Source organism: Peromyscus californicus, unplaced genomic scaffold (assembly GCF_007827085.1).
Source record: "Peromyscus californicus insignis strain IS unplaced genomic scaffold, ASM782708v3 Scaffold_13__1_contigs__length_99412109, whole genome shotgun sequence".
NCBI lineage: Eukaryota > Metazoa > Chordata > Mammalia > Rodentia > Cricetidae > Peromyscus > Peromyscus californicus.
This window is the reverse complement of record NW_026294424.1, coordinates 14532386-14546985: the sequence shown is the minus strand read 5'-3', so window position 1 is coordinate 14546985 and position 14600 is coordinate 14532386. Positions and strand designations below refer to the sequence as shown.

The 14600-nt window shown below is 45.6% G+C and overlaps 1 protein-coding gene across 14 annotated transcripts in view; it reads right to left on the bottom strand.

The window, feature by feature from the left end:
• Positions 1-14600, bottom strand: part of Ikzf1 (IKAROS family zinc finger 1) — a 94398-nt gene that overhangs the window by 16650 nt on the left and 63148 nt on the right. For 7 of the 14 annotated variants that reach the window (XM_052734510.1, XM_052734511.1, XM_052734513.1 and 4 more), the window contains 3 exons: positions 12135-12395; positions 6593-6760; positions 2189-2314 (listed from right to left, as the gene is read on the bottom strand). In XM_052734510.1, the coding sequence (XP_052590470.1) occupies positions 2189-2314; positions 6593-6760; positions 12135-12395 (555 nt within the window). The remainder of the gene's footprint in view (positions 1-2188; positions 2315-6592; positions 6761-12134; positions 12396-14600) is intronic. The other 7 variants (XM_052734518.1, XM_052734516.1, XM_052734517.1 and 4 more) reach the window with 3 other exon arrangements.

The following is a 14600-nucleotide window of genomic DNA, read 5'->3' as shown; positions in this document are numbered from 1 at the left end:
GTGAATGGCACTTTAAAACCTGCATATCTAGTTGAATACAACTGCTGCATAGTCTTTTAAAGGTGGATTATAAATGCATCTTGTTAAATAGCTCAACATTCAGCCCACAGTCTGATTAACTGGAGGAAGTACAGAAAGTCATAAAACCTAATTCTAAAAGTCATTCATACATGTGCTCTATCTAGCTAATATACTCATTTACATACATGTCTTTCCTTCTCCGTGAACTAGGCTCAGTCACCAGCCCAGGCACCCCATCTCTCGGGTGAGACAATACCATACCTCTGAGCCCAACACTTTTTCTCTGTCTTTGTGCATGTGAGGCCCAGGAGAAAGTTCTTTTTTCCCATGACAATATTAGCAGAGTGTAACAGGTGACCTCAATCATTTTACTAAAGAAAACTTTGTTCAGAAAAACAAACTTTTTCTTACATCTCTCTAGCCAGGCAGTTTTTACTTAATGGACTCAATGTAAATAAGTGACCTGAGGGACATGGAGGGTCAGGAGAGGGAGGTGAACAAGAATGTACAGGTTTATTGGCAAGACTTACACTAAAGTTCATTTCTGGAGCCTGTCAGTGCCAAGGTTCTTAACCCAGCACTCACTCCATGTCTATAAGGTAGGTGTTGGAGGGGTGAAATAAACATGGCCTTGGCAGCTCTAGTTTGGAACTGGAGTGGCCCACAAAGGCCCGAATGTTGGAGTCCTGAGCTCTAGGGTGATCCAAGTAAGAGGTGCTGGAACCCTTGAGGGTGGAGTCTTGGGGGAGGTCCTTAAGTCACTGGGATCTGTTCTCAAAGAGGAGCATGAGTGCCTAGCCTTTTCTTTCTTTCTCCCTGGCTTGTGAGCATATTCCCTCCCCACCCCCCACTCCCAGGCAGGGGATTTCAGTGTACCCATGCTTCCAGCATGGTACGCCCAAAGCAAGGTAGCCGACCAACCATGGGCTGAAATCTTCAAAATTCCAGGGAGAGTTGTCTTCCTTTTATAACTGGTTGTCTCAGACACCCATTACAGCGATGGAAAGCTGGCTGCCACTGGCTCAGGGGTCTATGATCGTCTTGTGTATCTTAATGTGGCATAAGGCAGAGGCAGGAAGAACCCAGTGTGATTAAATGCTGGTGTCTGCCTCTGAGGCTGTGCTGAGGTCACATTGCTGCCTCTTGCTAGAGTCATTTCTCACTTCTTGAGAAAGAACTGGAGCATGAAACCACCATTCCTGCAGTGTTCTGAATCACCTGGCCAGCAGTCAGGACACACCAGAAGTTCAGGGTGAAACTGATTCTCACAACAAGGTAGAGTTTAGTATACATCCCAGCACTCTTCCCACAGCCTCAGTACCGATGACTGCCGGGGTTTTCCAACAAGCTCTGCCCTCATCTGTCCAGTATGGACACTCAAAGCTACCCTAAGTTCCAGTCCATCACTTCTCCTTTGATGACCTTAATGAATAGCTAGTTTTTTCTTTTTTAAAAAGACTCACATCTTTTTTTAAAAAAATTATTTTATGTGTATGAGTGCTCTATCTGCATGTATGCCTTTATGCCAGAAAAAGCTATCAGATCCCACTATAGATGGTTGTGAGCCACCATGTGGTTGTTGGGAATTGAACTCAGGACATCTGGAAGAGCAGTCAGTGCTTTAAACCACTGAACCATCTCTCCAGCCCAAGACTCACATCTTATTTGGACTTTTAAATGCAAAGAAGCAATCACTACACTATTCTAGCTTATTTTTATTTTCCTCCCCCACCCCCTCTGTGTGTGTGTGTGTGTGTGTGTGTGTGTGTGTGTGTGTGTGTGTGTGTGTGTGTGTTGCTGGGGATCAAACCCAGGGCCTCCTGCATACCAGGCAAGCTCTGTATCACGTATCTATTGCTCCAGCCAATTCCTCTTGGTTTAAAATTACCCCCCCCTGCAAAAAAATGCCCAAAACCAAAAATACCCATAACACAGAATCTTATTAGGGCCACTACTGGTAAGGGAGGTCTTAGGACAGGCTACGTCTGGTCAGTTGAGAACACAGAAAGTAGAGGAACACAATGAGTTGTCCCTTGTGTAGCTGCAGTACTACTGGACAAAAAGCTCCTCTTGGACAGCATGGCCAGAAACATGCCACAAAGCCCCCTCCTGACCCAGGTGCCGGGAGGGGGAGGGGTCCAGCTCAGCAGGGAGCCTCCGTGCTTACCTGGGTACATCGTGCCTGGAAGGCCCATGCTTTCCAAGTAGTTGTGGCAGCGCTCTTTATGTTCCTCTAAAGAGCTTCGCTGCTTATAGCTTCGGCCACAATATCCACATTTGTGAGGCTTACCAACTGCAGAAAACACAATTGAGTTTAAGACTCCAATTACATATTGGCCTTCTGGGTAATGGGAATGCATGCAATACAGTTATAACAAAAAAAAAGATAAAAAAATGTACTCTCTGAGAGCTATGACTGTTATGGACTGAGTCAAAATAAATGAATTTAAAAAAGGTTAATGCCCAGGTGACTTATTGATGGCACCAAGAATTCATGACTCCTGTTGTCTCTTAACCTACCACTCTGACTACCAAACTCCTTTCTAAACCACTGAAGTGTGTCCTGTGATGGAAAAAGTAAACCATCGCAGGGCCGCAGTGTGGACAGAAACCTGAGGAGACTACAGAGATCATCTCCAGGGTGGGTCTCCGCCCGGGTCTGACCCCTCATTGGGACAACATCTAATGGAATAAAGTGATAATAAAGTTCAGGAGGCCAAATGAGGTCACTCAACGTCTCTAAGAAACCATGGCAGGAAAAGGCTTTCATGAAATGAATATTTCCAAATTGTATCTTTCTGTATCATACAAATGTACTTTACATTTGTAGTACATACTATCTTGCTTAAGAATATACAATATGAAAATACAAAATGAAAAGTGATATGGATAAACCAAACTGCATTTTCATATACATGGAGAATATACACTGTATTTTGCATAGGAAAATACATTGGAGCCTATGGAAACCCTCTGTTTTATCCCCAGAGAACACTAGGATGATAAAACTCTCAGATCAGCCCTGTCCATTAGAACTCACTATAATGCTCTAAGTGTTCTCTTCATGTCTGTTCCGCGTGGCATTCACTGTGCTGTTCAATGTGGTAGCCACCAGCTACATGGGACTATCGGACATTCCAAGTTTGGCTAGTGCCACAGAGGACAGGCATTTTAATTTTAACTTACTAAAACTCAAATGCCACATATGGCTAGTGGCTTCTATGTGGAACAATACTGTTCTATGTAAGTTTAGCCTTCCCTGTTTTTTTTTTTTTCCCTTTGAGTATTATTTCAGGTGAAGACTAGCAAAGAGTCCACATGACACCTATTTTTAAAGACTTCAGTAAAAACAAATTTTAGAGAAAATATTCTCCAATTACTTGATGAGGAATATAGATTTTTCACCCCCATGTCAACACTGCATTTCTCACGCTATAGGACTTAATATATTTCTGTATGATACAGAGCCATGCAAGTAGGAGTGCTTGGTAACTAACTGGTTTACAGCTGAGATTTCTTAGCTCTCTCTTTTCTAGGCGATCAGATGCTATGAAGTTCTCATGGAAAACAAAGCTTCAGCTACAGAATTCAAAACAGATTTTTATTTTAAGTGTACCGATGTTTTTCCTGCATGTATACCTGTGTACCACTTGCATGCCTAGTGCCTGCCTTCAAAGGCCATAAAAGGGAGTTAGATGCCCTGCAACTGGAGTTACAGATGATTATGAATTGCCATGTGGGGTCTGGGAATCAAATCTGGCTCCTCAGGAAGAGCAGTCAGTGCTCTTAACTGCTGAGCCAGCTCTCCAGTCCTTATAGAATTTTTGTTGAGAGATAATGATGCACCCCAAACATTAGGAAATAATGATGAAGTATGGAATGAATGCTGCCCCAAATTACATATTTATATTCTATTGTTGTAGAAATTAATACAATGTAAATACCGACTCCATGCCCGAAATTTCCTGAAAAATTTATAACTTTAATGATTTAGTGAATCAAAATTGCACCCTATATAAATGGTATGGTGTCTGATTTTTCTCAGTGTTTTTTTTTTTCTCAGCTAGAACACAAAAACTAGACTGTCTCTAACAAAGCTTGGAGTTTCCAGAGAAGTACTAACCCCAATATCAGCACAAATTCCCTCACCATACTGGAGTCTAGAATCTCAGACCACCGTCAGATGCTAGGGAAAGCTATATGGTTGATCCCACCTTTTAATGGAATATGGGTATGGCCATTCACAGAGGAAGAAAATGTGTTACCCTTTGCTAGCCTTTGCAGACAAAGGCTGAAGTCTTGTCAATCTAGTAAAGAAAGAAGAAGCAAACACAGTCTTTCTTTTCTCCCAGAGTTGTGGCATCAAGGGCATTTTCAGACAATAGAGTCATCAACACCCCAGGTCTATGATGGCTGTCTTTACTAGCTCACTGGTGATCCTGTGCCAGAGATAACCTGTTTTATGTAACTGCTCCCATCAGTAGCCCCACTGAGAAGAGGACACCATCACGCCTCTAATGCAATGGGCGAGCATGGAAAGCAAAACACAAACCCTGCACCAGTCTGACCAGACTTCATCTTGCCACCTTACAGTTTAAGGATGGCGATGTAGGAAAGATTTATATTGTAAACCAGGAATTAAAGGGTGATAATGCTGGTGTCAGTCTAAAAGTAAGTCTTTGAATTTCCACTGGCTTGGGAAGCTGTGCTGCTGCCAACCTAAGAGCATGGTGCCTGTCAATTGTGCTTATGTGACTTGTCATAAATGACAGGTGGGCAGCTGCTTCCTCTTAGTCACCTGCTAGCGTGGCGTGGACTGTAGGATCCTCACATCTGACACCTACACACAGGTCTGTATGCCATCCCCTCCCTAGCACCACCCTAACTTGGTGGGGCGCACGTACTCATCACTAATACATACAGACAATGTTACCCCAATCTCAGGAAGCCTTCAGTTCTTCTCATTTCTTGCAGAAAACTCATCCCAGGTCTAAGATAGTGTCTCATCTAGGACAGGGAAGCATTGATCCCCTGCCTTACCCTCTGAGAGAGCAGCTCCTCAGTGGAGGAGGGTAGCACTTTCTCAGCAGTGCCAAGAAACTCGCTGCAACCATAGCTTTCTGCTATAAGCTTTTGTGAGTCTCCTGTATGGTCACTGTCAGTCAGGGAGGAGAGCAGACTAGAGGGGAGATGACTCTTGGCCTTGGCTCCTTCCCTTCTCTACAGCTGTCTGGTGAGTGCCCATCTGGAGAGGACCACTAACTAGAAAAACCAGCTCTGGCCAACACCCATTAAAATGTGCACCATAGTAATGTTCCACTCTCATGTGTTTAGAGTTTCCCAAAAGTAAACTGAGTTTGGGCAGAACATGTTGTCCAGCCTTTCTGCGGTGGGAATCTCTACCGATCCTCCTACTGGGACAGACTGTCTTTTCTGTCTCCTCCTATGGAACTCTTAGTGCTCTTCCATGCCACACATGCATAGGATGCTGCTGAAGGGCTTAGGAAATGTGGGCAAAGAGATGGGTAACTTGCACCACGAACTGCATCTTTCCTGTTTGGGAAGAGGTTAGCCGTGGGAAGGATGTGGACTGAGGAGTTCCCTCCTGCATAGCCACTGTCTTAAGGGTGCAGTCGCTGCTCAGAGAAACCACTGAGCAACAACAGAGTGATGGGTAGCTAAGACAGGCACCCTTTGAGGGCAGGGACAAAGCCCATCGACCTAGTGTTCCTAAGCCAGTGTAGCACATGACACCATATGACAAGGTGGAACGGGGGCAACTTGTGTACGTTCCATCGTGTTGACTGTCTTTCAAGCAAACATAATACAAGCGCTGGACACAGTCCCCTTCTCTCAGACCTGGAGGCTTGTGGGGCTACTGAGTAAGAAGCCACCCAGGAGGCAGAAGATGATATCGTCTAATCAAAGACGAGTCTGTGTGACAGACAGGCTGAGAAGGTTTTGACAGTTGTCCAGCATTTATTGTAGATTGTGTTCTGAGACTCCAGAGTGTCTGGGACATCCTGTCTTTTTTGCTGTCTGGAGTTTGCTGAGAGCTCCAGACTGGCCAGTCCCATCAAAGCCTCTGCTGGTTTCTGGCATGGGAGCTGCTCTCTGGCTAGGGCAGTGTGCCCTGGGCTGGTATACTCTGACCAACCTGTCTGTGTCCTCTTTGCAAGGAAAATTATGTCTATTACTGCTATTCAACATATTCTACGCGAACCAGTGATACGTGTGGCGTAGCAATGAAACTCAAGAGATGTGTTTGGAAAGTTAAGGGCACGAGCAGCGCACTTTAGAAAAATCCCACTTACCCCATGTGGTGGGAGGGAGAAGGCTTTTTTTCTGAAATGCACCAAGGAGGTGGGGCTTCCTTCTGTGTTCATCCCCCACCCATTTCCTCTGGCTCAGTGGGGGAAAGCAGGTCATCATGTAGAAGGCCAACACCCCCAGAGGGCTGTGGACTGGGAAGAATGGAAGGGCAGTGACTGGGAACATGGAGCCCATGATCTGGGGCCCCTATACTGAGATGGCCAGGACTTGGCATCCCTGCCATGCCCAGGAGACCTACCGGAGTGCGTCCTCAGGTGGCCGGTGAGGGCGTCCCTCCGGCGGCAGGCATAGTTGCAGAGATGGCACTTGAAGGGCTTCTCGCCCGAGTGCAGCTTAATGTGGCGCAGCAGGTTGCCCTTCTGGGTGAAGGAGGCCCCGCACTGGTTGCACTGGAAAGGCCGTTCACCTGGGCGAGAAGGGAAGAGGGGAGCCCGGTGAGAACAGAGCCAGGGCTGCTCAGGAAGGACGGACACAAGAAAGTTGTTTCCCGTGGGCTTGGTGACTTCCACCGGCTGCAGGTTTGATAGAACACGAGGCTTTTAGACGCAACCTGCCAGCTGCTTAACGCTTCACTGGCTGGGTCAATTTGATCTGAAAATCTAATTTTTTTTCCCTAAATCAGAATGGCACATCACAATGCAAATTCAAACTCATTTAAATAAAGTGACTGCAACATTTTGTGATGAGGAGTCACTCTTCCTGATCAGCAGTTTTGGAATAAACCAATATCCAATTTTGCGTGTTGTGGCATTTGGTGGGGTTTTTAATGTGGCTTTTTTCAAAGGGTCTTTAAAATATGCCACTGAAGCAGCAAAATAAAAAGGAAACTCATTAAAAATGCATTTCAGGATCACAAGTTCATTTCAGCGTTACATTCTTATATTTAAATGAAAGGCACTTCATTATAACAGTTATAATAACTTCTTTTCATTTACATTTTCCCTGTATTTTCCCTTTCAATTTCTTCTCCATTACCTGTCTGTCCCTAAGCAGGCAAATCAGGAGAGAGACAGCCAGAGAAAGTGTGAGGGTGAGAGGGAGATTGGAAAAAGATTGAATAAAATGAGAAGAACCAGGGCAGCTACGGCCTGTCCTCCGGAGGGAATCCCCAGGCTCCTGCACTGGGAGCTGCCTGGAGACTTCCTCTTATTCCCTTCTTCACAACGTGGAAATCCTTCACGTTCGTTTTTATGTCCAGACTGGACAAGTCCTATTTCAGGTACAGATTTCGCTGCCATTGGAGGAGTCTTACAAGGAGGCCCCTCAGGGCTGTGACTGAACTAGACTGGCTAGCGCCCCTGCGGTGTCAAGAGCTGCAGCTTACCCCTGGGTCTGGAGAAGGTGCTGGAATGACAGGTTATGAATAGGGAGTGTGTGACTGTCCTGCTGGGCGGGCAGTCACAGGTCTCAGTACTAACTCAGCCTTTAGCTCTAGGGTTGATGGCTTGCCGCGTTTCTCATAAAAGCTTCTGAAGAACAGATGCTACATTTAAAAGACCATTATGGATGAAAACATGTGTCCCAAGACATGTTTCTCTTAAAAATACCTAATTAACATTTTCCCAACTGGGTAATGGAGAAGAGACTGTTTACCATGGTGACTGAGGAAGAGCTCAGGCCGTGCTGTTAAACCCCAGGCCAGGCAATGTTTTGAAGCTTATACTGGTGCTTGAATTTCCTAAATTACCTCTCGAGTCTTTTTCAGTGGGCAGTGCAGACACAAAAATCAAAATTAATTTACAGTGGCATTTAACGAACTGTAGGCCAGTCAGAGGGGTCTTGATACTAATCAGTATGTGTTCAGTGTTTCCCAAAATTCTTGTCTGGATTAGATTCAGCTGAACAGAACGATGCTGTTTAAAGTCAAAGAGATTGGAGAGGGATAATTGAAGTAGCTCACCAACTGTCACTAAGTCTGCGAGTCCCAAGTGCACACTCAGCTGACATTGTGTTCACAAAGTGCTCAACTCCAATTGGATGAATGGACCAATGTATGAAGAAGACCCAGCTCCAGAACAGGAACATGCCTAATCCCACAGCTCAGCTCTTACTCGAGAGGGTAGGCCCTCAGGCTATGTGGGAAAGCCCCTGTCACAAAAATGTTCAGGAGAGCCGGGCGGTGGTGGCGCCCGCCTTTAATCCTAGCACTTGGGAGGCAGAGGCAGGTGAATCTCTGTGAATTTGAGGACAGCCTAATCTACAGAGCAAGTTCCAGGACAGCCAGATCTACAGAGAAACCCTGTCTCGAAAAACAAAAACAAAACCAAATAAACAAAAAACTGTTCAGGAGATACATTGCCCTTCTACAGAGATCCGCCTTCTCACTCCAGTCCATGCACCTTCATGGGGACTGCTTGCCTGGTGTCTTAATCCCTGCCACAGGGCAAGGTAAGGCAGGCTCACTGCGAATCCACTGGTTTCTAACTGCTTGGGCATGAATGTATAGCCCATGGTGGGGAGTCTTGAAGACCACATTCCCCAAATGGACCACACACTAGTCCACTCAACAGAGGTGTTACACATAAGGGGATGTGTCCAAAGAGCTGGATAGTAAGACACAGTTCATGTCCCTCTCTGTTGCCAGTGATCATGGCCTGTTTCCTGATGGACAACAGCCTGATACTGTATCTGAGTTCAAGTTTCTCTAAGCTTGTATCTACTTACATTTAACTGGGATGAGGAATTAGATATTGCACATTCTAAATTTAATTTTCATCCCAGGACTCTAGACTTTTCATGAAGAGGTGTTCTGCACAACGTTTGAGACCTTTTGGATAACTTACTTGGGTAAATAAATAATATCTTCCTTTTTTTTTTTTTTTTAACTGGTAGAACTTTGGAGGGCATGTCTGCAGAAGGCAGATATAAGAATAGATGTGCAGCTACCATGCCCGTGGCAGCACCTGTTGGGCTGGGGACCACAGTGAGCCAGAGTCTCTTATTCTGCTCAGGTCACTCTTTACTGTTGAGAATAATAATGTTATGGGCGGGGCCCTCTACAACTTCCTGCCGCTTTCCTGCCACCTCAGGACGATTCTCACACTCACCCTAAGATGCTGGTGGGGACACGGAGGCTGTGACACTTGAACCAGCTATGAAGCCAACTGAGCACCCGAGGGGAAGTGACACACTGGTGCCCACGAACCATTTAGGAAATGGCAGCAGTGGAGCTTGACTTAGGGAGAGGAGCAGAGCCGGGACTACGCCCTTGCGGTCTCTGTTTACCAGAGAAGGGGAAGGGAAGCCATGGTTCTCGATGACTGGGTCATGGGCAGTGGGAAGAGACACCCTGGCTTGTCCACTGGGGCATCACAGCCTGCATAACTGAGAGGCCACACTGGAGGTTCTGCTCTTTGTCTGTCCCTCAACAGAATGTCCCCAGAGACTTATCATACTCCAGGATCCACGTCCAGTGTTCTTGGGGGGACTTCTTAGGAATGCCTGCTCTCCTGGGGGCTGAATTAGAACCTGTATTTTCTCAAGATTCTGAGTGACCCACAGCTTCTTTGATGCTGGGGTGGTATTCTGACTACCTGCTGTAAATGTAGGAATGTAGAGCACAGACTGTTGCTGATACATTCCACCTGTCTGTCCTGTCTAGTTATTCAAACCTAGTTGGCTACACAGTGTCTTTATTTCTACCTGTGGCTTTGTGTATTCCCATATACGGAGACAGACTGTGGAGTCAGCCACGAGCAAACTCGGAGTGTGTGTGTGGGATCTCTTACTGTTTTTAAAGTGAAGGACTAGGCAAGACTGATTCAGTGGGTGGTATGCACCTATCTGGAAGTTATCTTTCCTGTAATTGAAGAGCTTAGCATATGAGGTCTTAGTCACTATTTGTTGGGGGAAAGTATGTAGCAAACATCAGGCACCCTCCCAGATCTGTGCCTGGTGGGTTTATTCATTACATGTAATTATTCCGTTTCCCCCTTCCCCCCGCTTTTAAATCAAGGCAGGCAGTCATATTTTGGCAATTTGGTATACCAGAACTTGGTTCACTAATCAGGTATCTATCTAAGGGAATTTTCATTGCACAGCCTTAGATGGATTAGCAGGAAAGCGATTCACTTGAGGTTCGCTCCTCTTCAGGAACGTATTACTATAGACCTTAGATTGGCTGAGTGCCTGCCACAGGAGTTTACCTCCACGTTAATTTCCACCGTATCACAGAAGGCAAGAGCAAGATTGCCTTCACATTTGCTTTTCTTAGGACTGGGTGTGCCAGGTCTATTTCAATAGGTAATTTGAGGGCAAATGGGTCCCTTCAGAAAAGCCAAATTTGCCTAATTTTAAAGCTAAACTTTCATTGAAGACAAACATCTACTAAAAAAAAAAATCACCCCATATATAATTTCCACATATATTATACATGGAAAACATCATTTTTAGAAACTGCTTCTATTCACATATCAAATCACAACCTTAGAAATACCTACATTCCTTGACGACAGCATTTCTGCTCCATGCATGTTCTAGCTCTTGATTACTTTTGGATAGCACACACTTGTTGGGCCCCATGTAAGAAAAAGACAAGGCTGTCACTTTCAAGCCCTCTTCCTCACCTTTCTGAGCTGCCTTAGAAAGCCTGCTGTCATTCGTTTCTGTTTGTTTTTCTGCTCCCTCCTGGATACTGCAGTAGCAGAGGCCAGCATTCTCATGCCCCCAAGAAGCCAGGGCATAGATAGGGATGGCTCAGGGTGTCTGAGTTTTACACGGAAGCTTTCTGTGGCTGTGAGAGTTGGTGAACCCACCAGGTTACATCTGCCTTTCAAGAAACTTCCACGGAAAGAAAAGTAATGTTTCTCTTTAGTTCTAAAGAAACCTTATGGCATGCAAGACAAATGCACTGAAGGGCATTAATGTTTTATACGAAGCCTCTTTAGTGCCCTTAGTGATGGTGGTATGACAGTTATATTGAAGAAGAAGCTGACTGTTCATAAACATGATTGTTTATGAGGTGGAACAGGGGTAGTGTAGCCAACTGAAGCTGGGCAGGCTTCCCACATTGCCAGTGGCAGGGGTAGGCACAGCTCTTGAACACTGGATAGTCCACATTTACTCACTTTTGAACAGACTATTTCCTTCTCTTCTCCCAAAGCCTCCTGCAAACCTTCCACTAGAAGAGGAGTCTGGCAGACAGTTCCTTCCGGCCAGCTGACCCAGAGATTCAGATTGCAGGGTGAACATCTCAAGCTGACCAGCACCCTTTCTGAAAAAGGTTTTGGCCACCACTCACTAACACCTCTGAACAGAGAGCCCCGAGTATCAGCGAGACCAAAACAAGTATTTTACTTATAGTTTCTCAATGGGAAATTTGTCAGTTTTGGTCTGTCTCTAGCTTTTGATCTGATCTGGTGAAGGATGGACACTTTATACATGAAAGTCAACACTGTGGCTGAGATTTTTCAGTGAGTATATCAGGCCCTCAGAAGGTGGCACACATATGTTCTTAACCTTCCCTTTTGTTTATGGGGTTGATTAGCCACGTGCTGAGGACACCTTTCAGATACTGCCCTGGAACAAGAAAGTTGTGTCTCAGGACAACTTGGGAGCCAATTATGTGCAACCGCTGCCTTGCTGGTCAATTGGAAACACGCTTCAGGACCACATTCCCCTCCCCACCCTCCCTTTTTTTTGCACTTTGAACTTAGGGACTCGTGTGTGCTAGGCAGGTGCTCTCCTACTATGATGCATCCCCAGTGCTTGACAGTCCAATTTGCTCCTTCAGCACCCACGGGACCTCTTGAGAACTAAAGGAAAACTACGCCGGGCCTTACCAGTATGACTTCTTTTGTGAACCATGAGCACATTGGGCCCGATGCAAATGATCCCACAGATATCACACTTTAGTTTTCCGTTAGGAAGTCGAATGCCTCCAACTCCCGACAGAGCCGAGCTGCCTTGGTCCCTGTGGGAACCATTCATTTTCTCTCCCGAGGCATCAAGCATTCGTAAATCCTCCGCACATTCTTCCCCATTCATTTCACAGGCACGCCCATTCTCTTCATCACTCTGAGTCTCTACTTTAACATTACTGGCTGAAAGAGATAACACAGGAGGCCCACTCAGTGGCATGGCAAAAAAATAAGTCACAAGACAGCAACACAGCAGCAGCAAGTCATCAAATAGACAATTGGAGCTTCCGAGCAGTTCGGAGCCTATACCTCAGGGCAGGGAGCCTGGCTTTGCACGCATTGGGCCTCCAGAGAGCATGGATGGAACCTGCGGGATCACTGGAGGTGCAGGGACAGAGGCAGGTCTGGGCAGGGAGTATCTGGTAAAGCAGGAAGATCTATTTATAGAGACATGATATAGTGGGGGCTGTGGAACCTTGGAGGTGGGTGGCAGGGGATGTGGAGCTGAATCCTATGTGCTCACAATGAGAACACCTGGCAGTAAGTAGTGACTGGATATCTGGTCACACAGTCAGCCTCCCTAGGACTGGTGAGTATCAGCACAATTCGTAAGAAGTGGTTTTCAAGCCCGAAAAAGCCTTCTTACAAGTATGCACAATGAATTGAGAACGAATCTTTGCTGTTTGGAGTTCTGACCCCAGCTCCCATTTCCAAGTTCCATTGTCTTTGCATTTGGCTTCCCTTTTATCTTATAGTGACATACCTCCACCTGTGCCCTAGGGTAGTGGTGTCCTCCCTCTTAATCTCCTTCATTTGCTAAAGGGTTAGCTAGAACAGTCTTTGAATGTAACAGGTGAGAGTTTTTCAAACAGAAAGATGATTGTAGGTTAACAAAGATAAAACCAGCTTTTATCCTGCATCCCTGCATAAGTTACGTAGTTTTATTACTCACTTATTTTTTTTAAAAAAGAAAATATAACACATTGCATATACATTCTCCTGAAACACTAATGGTACAGTGATGAATCCCACATGCAATGGCCAGTAGAAACTGTAGTGATGTCAGAAGTTATACTTTCTCTCGATGTTTTTATAGGCTCATAAGACTTAGGGAGGTACGTTTTTCTGAGTAAAATAAGCAGTGTGGTGATTATCTAACATAATTAAGAAACACTTATTTTGGTTTTCTTTGGTGAGTATGTGGGAGTGCCTGCATACATGCATGCACACACACTATGTGCCGGCTGTGAGTCAGACCCTCCGGAACCAGGGTTAACAGGTTATTGTGAACCACCAAAGATGGGTACTTAGAAGTAAATCTGGGTCCTCTGCAAGAGCATCAAGTACTATTATTAACCATTGATCCATCTCTCCAGCCCCTACTAACATAATTTTTGAACAGCATTTTCAGTCAAGAATTCTCAAAGTTTGGTCCTCAGAGAAGCAGCCAGGACACGGCCCACGAGAATGTCTGAAGTGTGTACTCTTGGATTCCCCAGCCCTGCTGGTTCCTAGATCCTGGGATGAATCCAGCCATGTGTTTGAACGGACCCTTGATGGATCCAAGGTCACTTTACAATGGAGACTATCCCGTTTAAGTAGCCCACCTGATTCACAGCCTGCTAAACGATCCTATTCACCAAAGTCCTCTTGACTGGGACATTTGAGGTCCAGACACCTCAAATGAAAGAGAAAACTGGCTGGCTGGAGGCTGGGCTCCTTTACTTGAAGGTGCAGAGATCTTAGACAGGTCACCTAACTTCTCTATGCCTATTATTCATCTACAAACGCAGGAACTATCATAGCCCTGGCCAAACCGAGAGAACTGAGGCAAGTAACAGGTAACTGGGATTGGCACTGGGGCACAGCAAGCGCCATCCCTACTCCCCACACCGTGGTTCCATAGCACAAGGCGCTGCCTGACCCCAACAGTGTTTTTGGCACTTACCTTGTACAAGACCTCTGGTAGTTTAATGGACTTGCCATTTAACCTCACAAGAACTCAACAAGGGCATGCCATCACCATTCCATATTTTGTAGTGGTTGAGGTACAGTTCAAAGACCTTGCTATGGTCCCACAGCTAGAGAGTGGTAGAGCTGGGAGGCAACTGCCGCACAGCAGTCCCCAGTGCCCACTTACTGCCAACATTATCCCATTAGCTCTTGGTAGAAAAGACTTACTGACAGATAAGGAACATGCTGTACAAACCAGAACATGGGCTCTGAGGTCCTGGAAGTGAGAGTGTACTCTGAGGCTGAACTCAGCCCATGCATAACACTAAGAAATTCTGTAATGGGGAATTCTCAAAAACACTTTTCCCTACAAGATTCTGATCTGAGACTTTGCAAATCAGCAGTCCTTCTTACTTCCCTCAGAGACCAGATCCT